This window comes from Hevea brasiliensis, chromosome 10 (assembly GCF_030052815.1).
Source record: "Hevea brasiliensis isolate MT/VB/25A 57/8 chromosome 10, ASM3005281v1, whole genome shotgun sequence".
Lineage (NCBI taxonomy): Eukaryota > Viridiplantae > Streptophyta > Magnoliopsida > Malpighiales > Euphorbiaceae > Hevea > Hevea brasiliensis.
The window spans coordinates 94,956,247-94,970,664 of record NC_079502.1 but is presented as its reverse complement, the minus strand read 5'-3'; the positions used below and the strand labels follow the sequence as shown (position 1 = coordinate 94,970,664).

The window sequence follows — 14,418 nt, the reverse complement described above, 5'->3', positions numbered from 1 at the left end:
TAATAGTATTATATTATTTACAATAATAATATTAATATAAAAAAATTATCATCTAATCTTATTATAAAAAAAATGGATCGGATCTAGCTCAACTCGAAATACTTACTAAGAGAAGGAGGATTGCTCCCAAATAACTTATATTTAGCTCAAATACTTTATCTCAAATTAATGTGAGACAACACATCTCTTCATTCCAGACATGAACATATAGAGCATGAAATTTATTAGCAAATACATTTTATTTATGAGTGGCCTAATATTAAAGTAAGGTAAACTTTGAAACATTACATATATCCTTTCATGCAATTCTTAAATTATTTATTTGATTTTCTAGTAGAGCTCTTCATCAAAATTGTTGATATCTTTTTTAAAATACACATTTATTTAGTAAAATTAATCAATAATAATTCGACAACAATAAATACCTTCATATAAATTATATGGAAACAATACCAATCAATTCCACATAGAAGAAAAAACAAAATAATCCACAAAGTGAGAGAAGAAAAAACAACAAAAGTAGATTTGTCACAAATCAGAATTTATTGAAGAAATTTTTTTATGCCTTTAAATAATTTTATATATTTTCAAGTAAATAAATAAATTTCATTCATAAATAGCAATACCATATTTAAAATAAAATTCATCTCTTATTTAAAATATCATAATGAAAATGTTATGATATTTTATTTTTTAAATATTAATGAAAATAATTTAATTATAAAAAATAAATTTATTATTTTTAATAAATACACATAAGCACATTAAATGATAAAATATTTAAAAATATTATATATGTGTAGATACTTATATTATTAAAATTAATTTAAAAAAGAAAATTGATAAATATATGATAATAAATTTATTATATAATATGTGATTAATACTTTTATAATCTAATTATTTTGTTTAAAAAACTAATTATTAAGTACTAAATATTTTATAATAAATATTTAATTGTTGACTATATAAAGCAGTATTATTATCCATCATATTTTTTTTATCTACTGAAAAAATAATCTAAAATCTAGCATGGAGCGTGGCACACACGCTCATGGCACAGCAGGTAAGGCTCCGGGCAAAAAGAGGTGAGATAAGGATACTAAAAAAATAATAATAATATTATTGAGAATAAACAACAGAGTCAGAATTCCATAAAAGGAAAGTGGATGAGAGAGAAGGCAAAAGGCTGGCCGTTGTTAAGAGCTCTTCAGAGAAAGATACATCAAATGGCAATTTCGTAAAATCCTTTCTTTTCCTAAGGGCTTGTTTGCCTCACTAAATCGTGAAAGCGATCTAGCACTTGAATATTAAGTTTTCGTTTATTTTACAAAAAAAATATTGATTTTAAATCTTAATTTTCAAGTTTCGTAACGGTTGAATTCAATTATTGCTGATGATAATAATTTAAAAATAAATAAATTGATGAAAATGTTTTATAAAATATTGTAGACTCATAAATATTTTAATTTTTTAAATAATAAATATGATATGACATAATAAAGAAAATGGAAATTAGATGAGAAAGAAAGATACGGAAGAGTGTAGGTGAGGAGGATACGGCAGTGTTTCGTAGATCCGATGCAAAAGAAAGTATCTAAGGAAAGAGTCTTTAAATTGCAAAAGAGCAGACTCTCTTTCATTTGTTCCCTTCATATGTGGAGCTCTTTCCCCTTACGCTAATTTCCATTGCTACCCTCTTCCCTTTTATTCTTGTTACTTCTCTTCTTTTTACACCTATATTTTATTTTCCCCCCATTTTTTCTTTCTAACCTATCAGAGCAGAATGGTAGCCTTTGAATAGGTAGAGAATTTACAAGGCGTCACAACCTTAGAAATCTAGCTAGACTCGAGGCCGAACACAAGCCCATTACAATGGATACCCAACTTGGAACTAGTCGTTTTAGCGAATCTAGGGCATGCAAGGAAACGGATTAAGAAAAAAGATGTGCCACCGCTTCAAGCATCATCCGACAAATGAGGAACTTCCGACAAGGACCAACAAACTCAGCAGGGTTCAGGATAATGTCATCTAGATATGTACTACATCTTCCCATTAGCACCAACCAGACCTACAACAGAATAGAAGAAGCCACAAACAGCGCAAAGATATAAAGAAAAACCAAAAACCATCATCATGGCAACCTAAGCATCCCCCACCCATTTCCTCAACTGCTGCCCCACAAACAAAAGTTATCTATAGCCTTACCCGCTGGCAGGGAGGGACTCATTGACCGGGTAAGGGGAGGCAACCTCAAACCGCCACGCACGACAGAGACAAGGCGAGCCCTTAAAGGAAAAACCAAAGAAAACAAAAGAGTTTTAGGCTTTTTTTTTTTAACTCCTGAATGGTAAAATTCCCACTAGCTAGGGCATCATGCTCTTTTATATTTACACCAAACATATAAAGAAAGGCATGGCCACTGATATGGTTCGAGCCGATTTTACACTGAAACTAACAGTTTAATGCTTTGGGAGGGATTGAACCAAAATCGAATTGTATTGGTATGATTTTGATTGCATGGTGGTTACGATTTCAATTTTTGACAATTATGATTTAGTTCGGCTTCAGTTTTGTCCATTTAACACTCTTTAAAGCCGTCACATTTTTTTAAATTATTTTAAACGGGCCTGATTAGTGATCATACAGTTAATTCTGGTTCTAATTCCTCAAAAGGGGGCCTCCAACCGACCCCCTATAACCATTTCAAGCCCCAACTTAAGTTAGAAACTGTTGACTTGAATCGATTTTAAATTTAACCTAGACTAATTTTAGTTTAGTTCAAGACCAAAATCAATCCTTACCATCCACAACACACACACACACAATTGATCAACACACACACACAATTGATTTTGAGTTTAACCTAGACTAATTTTGGTTTAATTCAGGACCTAAGTCAATTCTTACCGTCCACAACACACACATATTTGAAAATAAAAAAACCGTTTATTTTTGCAGTTAGATTATCAACCAAAATCAAATAAAAAAAATTAAGAATGAAATAATTAGTATTGTAAATGTAATTATTTTTTTAATATATATTTGATAGTACTCACTCTAAATAATCAACGTAATAATCAAAAAGTCAACTCTCAAAAACAAAAACCAAACATAATTAGAATAGATTGGACAAGCAGAATAACAATACTTTCGCTCACCCAACAAGGCGAGCGAAATCTAAAACTGAGCAACAGCCATAATTACCATAAAATCAAGTTGGATCTCTAGGAGATAATCTCAAGAGAATAATCCAAAGTTGTCTCCATAATTATGGTAACGACTATTTTTCTTAAAAGTTAATAAATATTAAAAAAAAGTCAGGAATCAGATATGCATACTTTGTCTCTGTAATCAATCATAAGTTATATTATTATTACTGGTTCTCCAACTTGAGAGTAGGAGTTGTTGACCAAAGGGTTACTGACTTCACTTTTTTTTATTACAGATCTACATAATATTAGGACTGAACCTTTAAAACTCGCGCCAACATTAATATCTTATTAAATTTATGCTTAAAGGTAAATTAACATAAATAATTGAAATCATAACTAAATATATTTTCTTATGATCTTAATTAATTAAGGGTTTAAATCTTCAATCTCGAGCAATAAGATGAAAAATAGACAAACATTGGGATTGGCTTGTGCTAAAAATGGAACTGTATTATCTTAATCTAGGTTAATGAAAAAGAAACAGAGGATTTTGACATGCGTGTCATAGCTCATGCATGGACCTCAACCTTCATATTGAGCAAATAAAAAATCAATGGAATTCATGTGGTAACAAGATAGTAGACGTGTCAACTAAGTATAAAAATATTAGAGAATGAGAACCCAAATTGTACTTAATTAATTTTTTTTATGTTAATAGTATGATTAAAGAAATCGTGGAATGACGACCAAGATGACGAAAATTCACTTGTATTTTATATGCTTTGTACCTCTCTATAATTATTATCTTAATGGCTTGGATTTATAATTATTTATTAATTCCCCAATTAAATAAAATGTCATTGGACTAATCAATATGCTCATCTCTTTATTAGGATTTTTTTGTAATATATTCAAAGCCTGGACACCATTTCCTCGTACACTTCCTCGCTGGTTTTAAACTAGTTAAAAGATGCAAGGATTTAAATTTAAATTTATAGGATGAGTGATATATTTTCAAGGTTGGGAGTATATATGTGTTTTTTTTGTTTTTTTTTTCTCAAATGGGTAAAAGTTAAAACCCATAAAGAAGCCAAATCAGGGGTAATTCCTCGTAAAAACTGACAAGGTTAAACCACAAGTGAGGGTTTACCCATGACGCTCATTTTGGTGTTATAATCTTCTATCTTTTCTTCTATGAAATACAATCCAAAGCAACTGTGTGTGTGTCCTTGGTTTAGGTTAATATGACAGGTCCCTCTCATAATAATAGCCATGTCTGACTGCTTTTGGCCAAGAGAACTGATTCAAAGGACGCTAAAGATAGTGACTATTCATCACCATCCACTGATATTTCCAAGAAATACACAATTCCCATTTAGTATAACCTCAATTTTTTTGTCATTTTTTTTAACCCTCTCTCACTTCATGGAAAACTTTGTGTCAAGTTATTCCTTCTTTTATCTTTTCTTTTCTTTTCTTGCCTTTCAAAGCTTTTTGGCTACATCTTGTGTCGCTCTTTGTTTTGCATATATAGCATTACTCAATTGGGGAACTAAAAAATCACTCCAAAAGAGTTGGTCCTCACCTCCAATGGCCTAGAGAAGGGAAAGAGCTAAAAAGAAAAGCCAAAAACTATGACTCTTAACTTGAACTTTGGGACAGCAGATTTAGCATGCTGTACCCAAATTGAGGTTAGCTAACTCAAGCCATTGATGATTAAGATAAAACAACCAATTTAATTAAAAAAAAAAAAACTTAATAGGGCTGCAACAAATACTCCATAGGGCGGCAAAGCATCCAAGATATTTTTTTTTTTTTTGGCAAAAAAGATAAAATTCATTGCAGTTTTTAGTCAGAAAAGCAGAATGAATATATATATAACTAGCTCAAAGATTTAGTTCCTTTGTTAGTTTTCACTGGTAACCAACATTTCCCAGAGGCTTGGAACTTTCTCTCTTTCTTTCCCTTTCGTGGGTCTCAGGGATGGTTGGGGATGTCACTCTTTCATTGTTCTTTACATTTGCTTAGAAGCAATGCATGGTGAGGATTGAGATTACAGGGTGTCGTAAGGAAGAAAATTGAAAGGCTACTTAAAGAATATGGGTTAAGAGAGTCTCAAGATGGAGTGAAACCCATTTTTCTGCAGCCAGTTTTGCGGAGTCCTAATCTGCTGTGGGAATCCTGATGATGCTGCAGCATTTGCAACCAACTGTTGAGGAGGAGGAGGAGGTCCGGATTGCCATTGTTGCTGTTGGTGGTGGTGGTAATCGCTTGGAGATATGGAAAGATCACTGCCAATTCGGCCTCCATTGCTGCTGCTTGGAAACTGAATCTACAATGATACCAAATAGTAATTAAATTTTGTAATTAGTATCAAAGCAAGATTATATATAGAATACCCACTTGATAGTTTGGCGAAAACCCATGAAGCATCTGGGTCTCTCCAGGTCTCCTGAGTTGTCCGTATATTTGTGCTTCATTTCCTGGAGATTGAATGTGGGTTTGGCTAAGAAGCTGCATTGTTTCAGTCTCACTGTACCCTTCTCTTCTATGGTCATCACTTTCACTACTTCTATACAGGTTTAGCTGCGAATGAATCAATAAAACAACAGTCAGCGAAACAAGATTCTATCAAAAACATGATTAAGCCATTAGTTACATTTATTTTCCAAGCTTCCTTGTACCTTAGGCCTAATTCCAGCGTTTCTCCAATCAGCTTCGAATGGAAGCGATGCTGACTGCGGATCCATTTCAGCATTTTGCCTATCATTACTTAATCCTACACCGTTTTGCTTCAAACCCGAATTGCCTAAACTCAAATCAAGATTGTGATCTGCAGCGCAACCAGACGTTTCTGAACCGCACATGCACCAATTAGTACAACAAATAAAAGCCCGATTGATTCAGGATTAAATCAGAAGAATCGTTCAGGGCTTACCTGCAGAGTTAATCTCATTTTCATAAATGCTGGGATCGAAATTGGTCACTGCCTCTTTGCCATTGCACTTGATAGCAGCCTTATCATAGGCCCTATGTAGGAAGTACCAGAATATTGATCAATTAAGATTCAAATAAGCAACAAAAGAACTGATTAATAGATTGATTTCTCATTGGCTTATCAGAAAGCACACACCTTGCAGCTTCAATTTCAGTATCAAACAAACCCAAATACACGTACCTGTAAAAGATAAAATTCAGCATGTACATATATAAGCATGAAAAAATATAAAGAAACGAATCGAAGTGAGACAGAAGAAATGGATTACTTTTTGCCTAAAAATTGACCCATTCTAGCTTCCCATCTTCCACACTTGTGCAAGGTCACACCCCTATATTTGGAGCTTCCTCTGGGAAAACCGGTGCTTTGTCGGCGAAGTACATGCACAAACTCTTCTTTAGTAAGGTTGCTCATCTGTTACCATACACAAGAATCTTCCCTTTGTAAATGATATGTTTCTTTATTTTTTTATGTCCTCTTTTCTTTTCAACAGCATCACAAAGAAGGCAAAGAAACAACTGTACAAAATAAGTTAGCACTATTGAAGATATATCATATATAACTCTCTCTCACTCTATCTGAGTCTTCTCTCCTTCTTTACCTGTTTTAAGTCTTCCTCATAATCTTCAATACCAAAATTTATATCTGCCTCCACTCCTCTAAACTTGATAGCTGCCCTATCGTATGCACTACACAGAGAAAAAAAAAAGGAAAGGATTTTCAATCTCAGGCTCTGCAACTAGAAATTTTGTTCATTAATTTAGTTTGAGAAAAGGGAAAAAAAATTAGTGAATAAGGGATCAAGAGCTCACCGAGCAGCTGCATGTGCAGTGTCAAATCCACCTATATTAGAATATCCAAGAATAGAAGAACGCCAAGCCCATCCCATATCAGAAATGTTTGAACAATTCATGATAAAGAAACCAATTTTTTTTCCACAAATATTAACAAATATATACTTGAAATGAAGATCAAAATAGACTCCTACCTAGATAGACTTGCTTCCCACAATCCCTGCATCAGAAAAGCACAAAACAATAAGAGACCAAGCCATAAATTCCAATCAGTCAAGAAGAAATTTCAACCACGGAAAAGCACTAAAAGAAAGAAACGTGAAACACTGTACAGCAGAACAACACCAACCATATATGAGACTCCCAGCGGCCGGTCCTCCGGTAGTAGGTGACACCGCGATACTGAGAGCTTCTCGACCGGGGTCCGCGCCGGCTCTTTTTTAACGGTTGCGAGACCTCAACGGATTTCGGAGAAGCAAGTGACTCCGACTGGCAAAACTTGACTCCGACCCAGTGAGCCCGAGGAAATCCAGCTCCACTACCTCCTCCTCCACCGCTACCACTGCCACCAGATGTTGCCCCCATTTCTTGGTCCTCAACCGGAAAGAACTGCCGGGTCACAGGTGGGTCACTCTCCATGGAGTCATCATGGGCGACAGAGAACCCGAATATCTTGCTAGTACGCTTCTTGATTCTACCCCTCTCACCACTACCATCTTCTTCGGATCCATCCTCGATTACCACAGCAGAGGAGCTAGAATTAGACACAGATCCGACGCGTTTTCCCTTGTCATCTTCACCGTCCAAAGAAGTTTTCTGCGAAGAGCACCCCTCCGATTCGTCGTCCCTTCTCCGATCAGGGGAGTCATTCAAGTCCCACATTTTTTTTTCTCTCCCTCAATGGAGAATGAAAGACGAAAATTTTGATGAGCTGAATAAGACTAAGAGTTAATGCAAATATTATTGAGAACCCTCTTAAGTCTTAACATGGAAGTCTAGAATTAAGGGTGGTGGCCATGGCAACTAAACAAAGTTTCTTTCTTTAGCCCTTGTGAATAAAATATATAATGATGTGCATATAAAGAAACCCACATAGAGGTTTTGGACTTTGAGTATTCAAAGGATAGCTAAACCTACGACTCACTGAGAGAGAGAGAGAGAGAGAGAGAGAGAGAGTTTGCAAAAAGGTAGCAGGGGAGATGTTTCAATATCTTGTATCCCTTAACTGCCCAATACCGCATAGACGAGGCCAGTTTGAGCTTTAAAGCTTTTAAGCCGAAAGCAATCTCAATTCTCAATTTCTCACCCACCCAACCCCTCTCTTTCTCTCTCTCTCTCGATGACTTTTTTTTATTAAAGAAATGTGTGACAATCATAAATTTTGATCTGGGTCTATTCTGGCTTTAAAATGATCAAACTAGCTTAAAAAAAACCCAACTTTGCTGACTGTGGGTTTATAATGTTGAATTTTATTTATTTATTTTTTTTCTAATTGGTGCTTGGTGTGTTCAAGGCAAAAACGCAAGAGGGAGATTAGGAAAATGCGAAATAAAGAAAGAAAGAAAGAAAGAAAAAAAAAAAGAACCGTCTCTTTCTTACTCAACTTTCCCACGTTAACCAAATCGAAAAGCAAGCATCCTCTCATCTCTTTCTCTCTATAATTCTTGCTTTCTCTCTCTACATTACCCACTAGTGGAAATAGGCAGCGCAAAAAATCAGAAGATGGCTAATTACTCAATAACCTTTATTAGCTACTAATTATCGTTCTTCACACACTCACGTCACAACTCACCAGCAGTCATCCATCATCCCAATCTTCTATTCCTTTCTTCCCTATTCTATTCAATACAATAGCAGAACAGAGCCACACCAATACCATTATATATATATATATATATATATATATATATATATATATATATATATATATATATATATATATATTCTGTTTCACCTGGTTTTACCATTATTTTATAATGGCCATGACATGGACTTGTGGGGTAAATATGAGGGAGATGTGAGGGTAATATGGGAATGAGAAAAGGGTAGGGGTATTTTGGGATGAAGTGAAAATGCAAAGTAGCAGGAGAGAGAGGGATTGGCATCAGAAAAGGAAATGGGAATAATGTTAAGAAAAGGAAAAACTTTCCAGAAAAGTCCAATCCAAGAGTACAGGAAGAGGCCCACATTTGCCTCTTTCGTTCTCTAAGCGCCCAATTCACTTCCTTTGCTGTACCTCGTATTTATTACCCTTTTTCTTCTCCCTCCACTCTCCCTTTCAGCGCGTTTCTTCCACCTTCCTTGCAATTCTCTTCCCGTCCCTTCTTTTTAAAATAAATTTTAAGTATATATATATAATTATTTAAATTAATGTAAAATAAAATACATATAGATGAAAATATAGATAATATTTTATGTCAATTTATTGTAATTTAATAAATTTATAATATAAAGAAATTTAATAATATATTATACAAATAATATGTATAAAATATAAACATTAAAAAAATTGCCATCTCATGTGCCTAAAATGCTCAATTTTCAAGAATTTTTTGATATGTGCGGACATACATCCGACATGTTTCAGCAGAGAGGTACCACAATGTATGATACACATACAATCCTCAAGTATTAAAATATATTTTTAAAAATTAATAAATATTTAATTTAAACATTTTAATATTTTTATCTACGTTATTAAAAATATTTTATCTCTTATTTAATTGATTTAACGAAAATATAATTAACCCTAATCATGTAGCTAAGATACTTGCAAAATATCAAAACATATATATATATATATATATATTCTTTGAAAATGGTTAGAGTAAAATGTTAAGTTTCAAAGAAAAATGATTATGTTAAAAAGTGATTTAATTCTATGGTTAATAATATTTTTCCTAAAACATATAGTAAATTATAAATATGATATCTTTACTTATTTTTACTTTTTATATAATTAATTTTGATTAAGACTTAAGTTAATATTTTATAATTTTAAAACTAATCATAATATTAATTATATTGTAGTATTGAGTTAAACCTCATGAATTTTATATTAGTGATATGAGAAAATAATTTTATTATGATATATTAAATTTTAAAAATAAATTTTATTATAAATATTATATAATTATTTATATATAAAACTTTTTTACTCTCTAAAAGATAAATTAGGCTAAATGTATAAATTTATCTCAATATAGGGACCTGACCCTCAATTTTAAAGAAAATCATCTCATCTTTGAACTTTCATAATTTAATAAATTTTTAAGAAAATAAATATATAAATTAAATTTATAATTTTTATTAAAAAAACTTAGTAATATTCTCAAATTTTTTTTTATTAATTTTTATGTTTGAACGAGTGAGTTCAATTCTTTTTTAACTTAAAAAAATTATTTTTAAATAAATAAAATTTATATATAATTATGTGAGAATTTTTGAACCTAATGAATTCAATTTTAATACTATTTTAAAAATTGAGATGGGCGATTAACTACTTTTAAAAGTCAAAGTGAATAGGCCTAAATCTCCAACGCTGTGAGCTTGGAAAAAATCCATGAAGCAGCACATTGTCCACGATGAATTTCCATTGTCAGCCAATGCGCCTCTTCACATGCTGAGGTCCAATGTTGCCCGTCAAACTTGGGAACTAGGTTTCGACATGATCCGTGTCAGACATAAAAATCAAGATACATGCATTTTCTCTCTCTTAGCTTCTCCTTTTAACGAGAAGTTCTTATCAGTTTCCCATGTTTTTTTTTTTCCTTTGAATTTTTTTATTTATGTTTAATTTTATCTATTTTTTAAGTTTTTTTATCTAATTAATCAAAATCTTTAGATTTAATCTTAAATTAACCCTCCCTATAAAATTAATTAATCATATTTTTTTTGTTAATTAATACTAAAAAATATTTTATACACTAATCTTATAAGAGAGAAGTTAATTTGAGCTTAAATTAAAAACTTAAAAATGAATAAAATTAGACATAAATAAAAAGTATATGAGTAAAAATAGTGTTTATCTGAAAAAAAAAATTATCAAAGTTTGACATTGAAATTAATAAGAACATTTTTTAAAAAATAACTTTAAATAATAATAATAATAATAATAAATTTAATGACTTAATGCATATAATGAGTATTAATTTGAATCTTCGTTTTTCTAATAATAATAATAATAATAATAAGAGAAGAAGAAGAAGTTGTTCTCTTCAAATTGGAGGCGAAATTTCATCCCTTTGCCCTTGGCCTCGATTTAATGTTTTTTTTTTTAATATTTTATATTATTTTTTAAAATATTTTTTATCCATTTAACAGATTTTATTTCTTTTAAATCTCCTCTATAATAAAGATTTATTATCTCAACATATTATGGATTTATTAAGTGTAATATTTTATTATTTGAACAGGAGCGCAATATGAATTACAAATTTTTTAATAAAACAAAATTAAATATTTATTACATCAAACTCATAAAAAGATTAGAGTTAAATAGTAATAAATTAACATTAAGCAGTAAGTAAAGTATACTCCTTATAATTTGATTAGAATTTAGACTTTTTAAATTAAAATAATTATTAATTTTTTATAAGTGATTTATATTTTAAATTTATTTATGCAAAACTGTGATAATAAGAAATTTTATATTTTAACTTTTTTTTTGACAAAAATTCTCTTATTTTTCCAAATATACGCAAAGTGATACGAAAGTTGATTTTACTTATGAGATTTTACATGTAAGTTTAAGGGATTTCTCATTTTCTTGCATTGCATTTCTACAGGCAGTCATCCTTCTTGAAATCTTCTTACATATAAATATACAATAGTTAAATTTGTTGGTTTTTTCTTCAAATTCTCAAAACATTAATTACTGATTATTAATGAACTTTAGTAAAATTAATGGTATTGTATTAGAATTATATTTAAATTATAAAATTTTAAATTAAAACTCTAAATTTTAATTATTGGTTGAGTTTTTTTTTCTGTTTTTTTTTAATTACAATGTTTTGCATTAACATGACCCATAGGGCAAACCATACATGATATCTATACAAGGTTTTTGAGGCATAATAACCACCTCATTGCATAGAGAACACAAACCCATCTAAACTCAACCCTAGCAGCCGGTGGAACACCCCTGCCTAAACCATTGAAATGCCGCCTTGTGCTGGGCTGGTGCATAAACCGGGAAGAGAGAGAATAGCCACTCCAGCAACAACAGCTGAATGAAAAAGCTCATGCGACAATGCTAACCAGCCACCGCTGGACGTCAAAAAAGCCTCTCAAAACTTTCTTGTGCTGCCGTAGAAGCCAGTCCCCGAAGGAGAAGAAGGGCAGAGCTCGCGGCATTTCACTCTCTTATAGCCTGGTGGAGGGTCTGAACCAAGGAAAGGCTGACTTACTGACCCAAGAGGTACCCTTCAAACGAAACGAACAAATCTTCCTCAGTGGACCACCTACCATCGGCAAACTAATCAGTATAGGCAGAACCAAAACACTAGGTTTTCAATGATGCCTTCCCACTGAAATATATACCTGTAAGCATACACAACCAGACCAAGCAACAAAACCCATATACAGTCAGATTTTGTTGGAAGATGACTGTCCCACAAGCTAGGCCAGAGAAACCAAAATGAAAATTAAATCTTTTCCTGCTGAAAGGCAGGGGAAGCCGACAGGAACGAACTCAGCGAGCCTGAAAGAGGAATGACCATCTAAATTAGCCTAACTTCACTGTTGGTGAGTTGTTGGACCCATCATTTGTCCTGTTACTAACAAGTTAAACGTGCTCATTTAAAATTTGTAACACAATAAAATAAAATAACAAATGAAGCAACCAACGATAGATTCATGTCCCACCTTCTCCGTTGCTATGAATATATCAAACCACCAACCTTTTGTTAGTTTAGAAACAAATAAGACAATTTCTCAAAAAAAAAAAAAAAAGACAAGAAGAAAATTGTTAAATGAGAATAAACGTATGAAATGTAAACCCTAGGTACAACTGAAGCATAAAACAACATACAAATATGAACTTTTTATTGGGTAACATTTAATAAAAGAAAATAAAGGGCAAGAAATATGTATATGTATATGTAGGCGCGTGAAATGCACGCGAGTATAGGAGAGGCTTGGTCTAACATCTGACTTAAATAAATGCAGAAGCCAACTCAAACCCAGTGGATAGATTGATAGATAGATTCGTAGTTTAGAGAGATATCATCATGCTTGACGTCATCGACACTATAAATACTTAAAATATTAGTAGCTTTCAAAAAAAAAAACTTTTCTTTTTAAAAAATAAAAAAACATGATTTGTACAAAGTATTATTTTAAAATATTTAATAAAAATATATTATTTAATTTAAAATTAATTTTAATTTATCTTAATTAATGCATTTAAAAATAATTTTTAATGGTAACTTTAGGTGTTCATTGGACATTGAAGTTCGAATATAAAAAGTGATTTTAAAAAAAAATATTTTGATATTATTTAAAAAGTAATTTAAAAATATTATTTTATTAGTTTATTTTCTGATTAAAATATATTAAATTAATTTTTAATATTAACATATTTTTTAAAAATAATTTTTCTTACTAACAGCGTTAAATAGGCGATAATAATATGAAATATATATAAATTTTAGAAAATGAGATTCAAAAATATATTAAAAAAAAAAAAAAGAAAAAGCAAGATGGCATTGGCAGGCCAAGTCACAAACACACCAGACAAAACCCTATAAAAACTGAAATCCATCTATCAATCTAATCTCTAACATCCTTTTGTGATTTACGAGTGGCCTTTTTTTTTTTAAATTTGTTTCTTTTAAGAAATAAAAAAAATTCCAATAATGGAAGTGGGACGAGGGTATGGTTGGAGAAATGGTTTTCCTCAACTGGAAACAGTACCCTACCAAGTGGAGCCTATCTCTCCCTGTCTATTTATATTTTACATTATCATGGTAGCCAAGGCCCACCTCTCCCCTGCCCCACTTCTTTATTCTTCATCTAAATCCCTCCTTTTTCTTCCATTATTTTAATTTTTTAGACAGGGATTACACTTGCTTGAACATTTCCACGTATCAACAGAGACTTTCCTCGTCTTCTCTAACCATCTCCCAACGTGAGGAGATTTTCTTCATTGGACTGCTTGGTAATGAAGCAAGGCCTAAATAATTTGTTGAGCAAAGAAAAGGAGGCGATAAACCTTGGTAGCACTCATGAGTTACACTGTTAAGTGAAGGGAGAACGCTTTGCAGATTACTGAGTCTTCATTAGTGTGAAGATTGATATGAAACTTGGCCAAATGGCTCCATAGATTTGCCATTCCACCATATGATTCCAATGTTGTAATTTTGAAGTGCCATGACGAGATAGAAAGTCATCTCTTAAGTACCTTGTTGTGCTTGTGTATCATTACCAGTATTATCACCATGATTTGCCGACAAGATTGAGAATTATTTA

At 31.8% G+C, this 14,418-nt stretch overlaps 1 protein-coding gene across 2 annotated transcripts; it reads right to left on the bottom strand.

Annotated features, from left to right (window-relative positions):
• Positions 1-5,001: 5,001 nt before the first annotated feature.
• Positions 5,002-8,346, bottom strand: LOC110649539 (floral homeotic protein APETALA 2). Of its 2 annotated transcripts, none has more exons than XM_021804133.2 (10): positions 7,298-8,346; positions 7,143-7,168; positions 6,967-6,997; positions 6,756-6,843; positions 6,423-6,568; positions 6,290-6,334; positions 6,095-6,186; positions 5,841-6,010; positions 5,560-5,742; positions 5,002-5,482 (listed from the first exon to the last, which is right to left on the bottom strand). In XM_021804133.2, the coding sequence occupies exons 1-10, from the start codon at positions 7,828-7,830 to the stop codon at positions 5,261-5,263; spliced, it is 1,536 nt and encodes a 511-aa protein (XP_021659825.2). In that variant the 5' UTR covers positions 7,831-8,346; the 3' UTR covers positions 5,002-5,260. The 2 variants fall into 2 exon arrangements, with proteins under 2 accessions (XP_021659825.2, XP_021659824.2); XM_021804132.2 differs by having other exon boundaries at positions 5,002-5,488; positions 7,298-8,330.
• Positions 8,347-14,418: the final 6,072 nt, after the last annotated feature.

Coding starts and splice junctions, on each gene's coding strand:
- LOC110649539 (XM_021804132.2), bottom strand. CDS start 7,830: ATGTGGGACTTGAATGACTCCCCTGATCGGAGAAGGGACGACGAATCG. Junction 6,187..6,289: donor ACTGAAATTGAAGCTGCAAG/GTGTGTGCTTTC, acceptor CTTCCTACATAG/GGCCTATGATAAGGCTGCTA. Junction 6,011..6,094: donor AAATGAGATTAACTCTGCAG/GTAAGCCCTGAA, acceptor TGTGCGGTTCAG/AAACGTCTGGTTGCGCTGCA.